At 35.9% G+C, this 6,788-nt stretch overlaps 1 protein-coding gene across 1 annotated transcript; it reads left to right on the top strand.

Annotated features, from left to right (window-relative positions):
* The first annotated feature begins 262 nt into the window (after positions 1-262).
* Positions 263-3,780, top strand: LOC130974372 (transcription factor Pur-alpha 1). Its single transcript, XM_057899228.1, has 5 exons — positions 263-885; positions 979-1,026; positions 2,612-2,752; positions 2,831-3,067; positions 3,164-3,780. The coding sequence occupies exons 1-5, from the start codon at positions 580-582 to the stop codon at positions 3,314-3,316; spliced, it is 885 nt and encodes a 294-aa protein (XP_057755211.1). The 5' UTR covers positions 263-579; the 3' UTR covers positions 3,317-3,780.
* The last annotated feature ends 3,008 nt before the right edge of the window (positions 3,781-6,788 follow it).

Below are 6,788 nucleotides of genomic sequence, written 5' to 3'. Positions count from 1 at the left end.
TATAAATAAATATATTAAAAATTTAAATTTTTTATATTTTTAATAAAAATATTTTAATTTATAATTTTAATACGTATCTTAAAGACATAAAATAGTTAAATCCATAAAATAAACATATAAAATTCACAAATATGTCCTACCCAAATAAAATCAAATCAAATAATTAAGAAGTGCACTTGAGAAACGACCTTATTTAATTAATCTAAAAAAACAATTTACATTTTCCATATTGAGTAATTTAGAGTTCTAGACAGCTCCCACAACGCCACAACGGCACTACTTGACTTGGGGGGGTGAAAAGATCACATCACATCAGATGGATCTTAGAAGGTGTTAGTTCAGTTTTCTCGAGTTGAGGACATCGGGGAACACGTCCTTCAACACACGCACTAACGCCAACCAAACACTACTAACTCTAGCTTGCTGGTCTCTCACTCTCCCAAACCACACCCGACACCCACCGCGCAATCACCATTACTCTTCTCATCCCCAATTCAAAACCCTAACCATTCATGTCCACACACACATGTGCTAGTAACTAACTAACCACCAATTCCCCGTTCAGATCCGTTTGGCGTCATGGAGGCTAGCTCCGGAGGAGGTGGTGGCGGTGCTGCCGCCGCTGGTGGCGGTGTCGGCGGTGGTGGAGGAAACGACGTGGAGCTGATGTGCAAGACTCTGCAGGTGGAGCACAAGTTGTTCTACTTCGATCTGAAGGAGAATCCTCGCGGCCGCTATCTCAAGATATCGGAGAAGACCTCTGCGACGAGGTCCACCATCATCGTCCCCTCCTCTGGCATCTCCTGGTTCCTCGATCTCTTCAATTACTACGTCAATTCTGAAGATCATGAGCTATATAGCAAGGAATTGCAGCTCGATACTAAGGTAACCACCCTTTCTATATCTTTCTTCGTAATTTACTTAATTATAGCACTAATAGTCTGTTATTATTTAATTGCTCGATATTTTGTTTTTCAGATTTTCTACTTCGACATTGGGGAGAATAGGAGGGGCCGTTTCTTAAAGGTGCTCACTTAATTGCCTTCGTCAGCTTCATATCTATATGTTTTGTATCTATCAAGAGATTTTTTTTTCCGAATTGAAGTCAGTAGCATCTTTAAGCTGGATTTAATTATTAATCCCAATAATTAGGTGTCGGTATTCCTCCACTGTGGTGTTTATGCTTTGGTAGTTATGACTCTGGCGGTTTTTGTGGGAAATGATAAGTAGGAGTATGTTAATTGTTAGAATTTTTACTCCTTTGTGGGATGCTTTACTTCTCTTGCCAATGAATTTTCATGGAAGTGTTTGTGAATCCCTGCATAGTCCTTACTCTTGCCTATGGTAGGTAAGTAAGGGAGTAAAAGGAAATTTAACGAGAAACAACTGTCTTTGGTTTGATTAGGAAAGAAAGGTGATTAAAACTAGGAAAACCTCCATTCTGTGAGTAAGTGATACTCTTATCGTGAATAGGGAAAAATTTTCCCCTTTTCATTTTCTCTGTCTTCAATTTTTAAGTTGACCCTTGAGAGAACCCGTGTTACCCTGTCTGAACTGCTTTTGATTTTTCTGCCACCAACTTCGCCTCCTCCTGCAACTACAGATCCTCTGTCCATTACTGCATTCTTGGAGCCTCAGTTGGACCCCCCCCCCCCCCCCCTTACCCTCACTTATCACAGCAATAACAACCTCTTTGCTCCAAGAGAGTTTTGTCAAACACTTTCAAGTTTCAACCATTTGTTCTCCGCATCTTGATCTTGTATTCTCTTCTTGATCCTTTCAATATGTGTTTAGCTCACAATGGTCTCATTTTTTATACTGGGACAATTGCAAGGGACTCGTGGATCTCTGTCTTAATTGAAGATAAGACTTGCTCTCCCCATCTAAGACAGAGGAAGCTCCATCATATTCAACGGCTGGAACTGCATTAGAGCAAAGGAAGCAGAGACCAAGTGTGAACATAAGGACTTGGGATTCAATGAATTACAGACAATCAAAATTGTGACACTTTTTTTTAAGCTGAAGTGGAAATTTTATCCTGTATTAGTTAGTAATTACTCCAGTAATAATTCTTCATTTCATCTTTTCTCCATTAATTTAACACCCAGTGTCCAGAGATGAGTTATAAATGGTAATTTACTTTTTGTGTTTGTTTTGTTTTAACATAATTGTCCTTGATCATTGCTTATTAACATTTTATCCTTGCGTTTCTTTTTCTTTATTAGAATGAAGGTTAGAATATTTAGGATTCTTACCAATATTAAGGATGCTTACAAATATCAGTTATTTTAGAGTCCATGCCTGTGCACACACATAATTAGGCGTTAGATTGTTAGGCGATCCATGTATATGTATAACGAAGTGTTGAATATTTTAATGAGAATTTTTATAGATTTTTTATTTTGCATTTGTAATGTATAAAGAGATTTAGATGTAGTTTGCTTATTTTTAGACTGCCATTCTCCAAAGAATCACATATCTATAACCGTCAGATTTAAGTTGTTACTGGTGTCTAAAGAAATCATGTATATAGTGTAGATATTGTAGATGTGCTATCTTATAAAAATGTCTAATTGATTTCAGGATTATCATTTTATTTTATTTTATGAAGGTGTCTGAAGCTTCTGTGAGTAGAAACCGTAGTACTATCATTGTTCCTGCAGGAAGTTCCAGAGATGAAGGTTGGGCAGCATTTAGGAACATTTTGGCTGATATCAACGAAGGATCAAGACTCTTCATTCTACCCAATCAGGTAACACTTTGTATATTAACATCCTATGCAATCAGTGATACGTTCTTATCTCATGTTATGGTGTGCATTCTGCTACAGCAAAGTTCTGAATCCTCTGAACGTATTGTTGGACTTTCTGATGATGTTGGTGCCGGCTTTATCGCTGGCCATAGTAATCAACCACCAACCACTTCTGAGTTGGATAGATCTGTTGATTTGCCTGCGCAAGAAGAAATTGGGAATGTGGGGGTCTCAAAAGTGATCAGGGCTGATCAAAAAAGATTCTTCTTTGATCTTGGGAGCAATAATAGGGGCCATTTTTTAAGAATATCTGAGGTGTGCTGCCTTATCCTTTTGCCCTTTTTCAAATCTTTTGTTAAGTTTGTTTTGATGTTCGATATTTTGCTGTAAATTCATGTTATTACATTGCAGGTTGCAGGTTCTGATCGATCCTCAATAATTCTTCCACTGTCAGGGCTAAAGCAATTTCATGAGATAGTTGGTCACTTTGTGGAAATCACCAAGGACCGAATTGAGGGAATGTCCATTGCTAGTGTCCGTACAGTTGATCCCCCTCAAAGATGAATGCTAATTGGTGTTTTCTGTAAGAATAAAAATAATCACACCCTCTCCGTCAAGGTGTTATTAGGGATACAAGTGGGTGTTGGTCATCTGTGTCTGGTTTGGGTTTGTCTTTTTTTCTTTCTTTCTTTTTTCTCTCCCTTAATCTCCTACTTCTCATATTGTTCTTCCATTAATGCTTTTGAAATAATGGGAACTCTGGTTGGCCAAGAAGACTAATTGGAATTGGAATTGGCGGGCAATGTTAGTATGAACAGGAAATAATAGGTGAACATTAGACCAAAGAGAGCCTTGTACTTGATTGGATATTTTTGGCACCTGTGCTATATTTTGTAATAATGCTTGTTTGATTGTTTGGCTCTCCATCCTAGGTGAACTAGACTTTGATAGTGGCTTATGTCTTATCATCATCTATCTAGAGTTCAATGAAGTCAAAGAGTAATGATAATTCGTCCACTTACTTTCTCCTTCTCTATGGTTACTTTGTGCATTGTTTGATATGGAAATGAAAACCTTGATATTACGATTAAATTCTGTTATAACTTATAACTTTTTTCGGGGTTGGTGGTTTGTGGTTGGAAGTTTGGAAACATGAACATTTTAGAAAGAAATAGACAATTTGGGGAGGCGGGGATGTGTTTTAACTTTTAAGTCGGAAGCATGAACATTTTATCTATAAAAAAGACGGAAATATAATGCTAATCTTGAAGTGTCCATTTCGCATAAAAAATGAATAGTTTCGGTCAATAATAGCACAGATAAATTATGGTAAACAGAATCCATCTGTCATTCTGTAATAGAGAAAGACTGAGACATATCCGTTCAATAATAAAAGAAACATATCCTTATGGTTGAGCCAGTTTCAAGCGACAATACAAAAATGAGAAAGAGACAGAGAACAGAGAAACACGGAAGTTATGAGCAGGTAACTAGCAAGTCAGTATTATTTTATGAAACACGGAAAAAGTAAGCTAATTCGGTAAGGTGTCCGTTCCGTATGAGATACATGATAGACATATCAAACAAATGGAAGCGTTGCATTAAGTTGGCAGAAGATCCAATGGCAAAACGGATGGATTTGCCAAATTCACCAAAAAATACAGGTCAGACTTGTTACAGTATGGATGACCACAAACCCTTTATCCAATTAAAAGGTGCTTGGATAATACAAACCTTTAATGTAGACGGTGTCATCCTTTTCAAAATTTAAAAAAGCTAATCTTGTACAATTATAAATAAGGCTATGAAGCCTTAAGTGTGATACAAAATGAATAAAGTAATAAATAATTCTTTCTCTTTTATGTTGCAATACTTCTTTCTCTCTTTTTATATTTTTATACGTGTTAGTTGTTACCTCTTCCTTATCTACTTATTTAATTATTTCATAACACGTTATCAGCACGAACCTCTAACGATATTTTAGGAAGACTTCAGGTAATAAATTTTTATTATGTCGAATCTCTTTCATCTTGAATATAATGCTTTTGATATATCTGAAAATAATTATTTATCATGGATACTGGATGCTGAAATCCATCTTGATTCAATGGATCTTGGAGATACCATTAATGTTGAAAATAATACATCCCAGAAGGATAAAGCCAAAGCCATGATTTTTCTTCGTCGTCATCTTGACGTATGATTGAAAAATGAATATCCCACATTAAAAGATCCTGCAGATCTGTGGAAAGACCTTGAACAAATGTATAATCATCAAAAGACGGTGATACTTCCTCAAATCAAATTTTCTCGACCTTCCATACCTCGAATGTGCTCCTGCAGCAGCGGTATCGAGAAAAAGAATTTAAAAATATTCTGAGTTAATTTTTTTTTTGCCTTTTTGTTGCTGAACGCAACCATGAGTTACTTTTGAGAATCATGAAGCGCACCCAGCTGGCGCTGCCCCATTTTCTGAAGCAAATGTGGCAAATTATAACCCCAAAAGAGGTAAATGGCAAGATTTTGATAACAAAAAAAATTATAGAAGGAAAAGAAATTATGTTCATAAGAAAGGATCTCACCAGAAGTGGGATAAAGAAAGAAACACTGGGCAAAGTAAATCAATTGAGGATAAATACTTCCGTTGTGGTGGAAAGGGCCATTGGTCACGTATCTGTTGTACCCCAAGGCACCTTGTTGATCTTTATTAAGCATCCTTGAAAAAAGATGACAAAGAAAAGGAAACAAATTTTGTTTCAAATTATGAAAATTCCACCGCACATTATGATGTATCTAATTTCTTTGAGGATCTTGAAGAAAATATTGGCCATTTGATCAATGATGAAATAGTTTAATATGTGTGTTTGTTAAGTATTCATGTGAATAATTTTTACTGTGCATGTACTTTTGCTATTTTATTATTATTATTATTATTATTATTATTATTATTATTATTATTTATTTTTGAAGAAAAATGGCAAGGACATATTCTTAAGATATTTGCCTTGCGGACATATATATATTTTACCTATATTGTGCCAAAAGAAGAGTATGTTAATACTATTATTGGCTCGGGCAATGTGATAGAAGGCTCCGGAAGAGCTATAATTTTGTTTCCTGAAGGAATAAAATTTGTAATAAATAATGCACTATTATCTACCAAGTCTTTGAGGAACTTGTTGAGCTTCAAAGATATTCGCCGAAATGGATATCATATTGAAACAATGAATGAGGGAAATCATGAGTACTTATGTATCACAACTCATGATTTAAATAAAAAGGTTATACTAAAAAAGTTACCTTCACTTTCATCTGGGTTATATTATACCAATATTAGTGCAATTGAATCACATGCCATTGTAAACCAGAAGTTTACTAGCCCAAATGAATTCATAACTTGGCATGATAGATTGGGTCATCCAAGAACAACCATGATGAGGAGAATTATTGAAAACTCTCATGGACATTCACTAAAGAACCAGAAGATTCTTAAATCTAGTGAATTTTGTTGTGCTGCATGTTCTCAAGGGAAGTTAATTTTAAGGCCATCACCAGTAAAGATTGGATTTGTGTCCCCTGAATTCCTAGAAAGGATTCAAGGTGATATATGTGGATCTATTCATCCACCATGTGGATCTTTTAGATATTTTATGGTCCTAATAGACGCATCTTCGAGATGGTCACATGTGTGCTTATTATCTTCTCGCAACCTGGCGTTTGCGAGATTACTGGCTCAAATTATTTGATTAAAAGCACAATTTTCAGAAAATCCAATCAAAGCAATTCGTCTTGATAATGCTGATGAATTTACTTCCCAAGCATTTGACGCTTATTGTATGGCTAATGGAATAAGTGTTGAACATCCAGTAGCTTATGTTCACACACAAAATGGGTTAGCAGAATCACTTATTAGGCGCCTCCAATTAATTGCTAGACCCTTGCTTATGAGAATAAATCTCCAACCTTTGTTTGGGGCATGCTATTTTACATGCCGCAGCACTTATTCGTTTGAGGCCAATGAGTTACCATCAGTTCT

This window comes from Arachis stenosperma, chromosome 4 (genome assembly GCF_014773155.1).
Source record: "Arachis stenosperma cultivar V10309 chromosome 4, arast.V10309.gnm1.PFL2, whole genome shotgun sequence".
Lineage (NCBI taxonomy): Eukaryota > Viridiplantae > Streptophyta > Magnoliopsida > Fabales > Fabaceae > Arachis > Arachis stenosperma.
The sequence above is the reverse complement of the archived record's forward strand: the minus strand, read 5'-3'. Positions and strand labels throughout refer to the sequence as shown.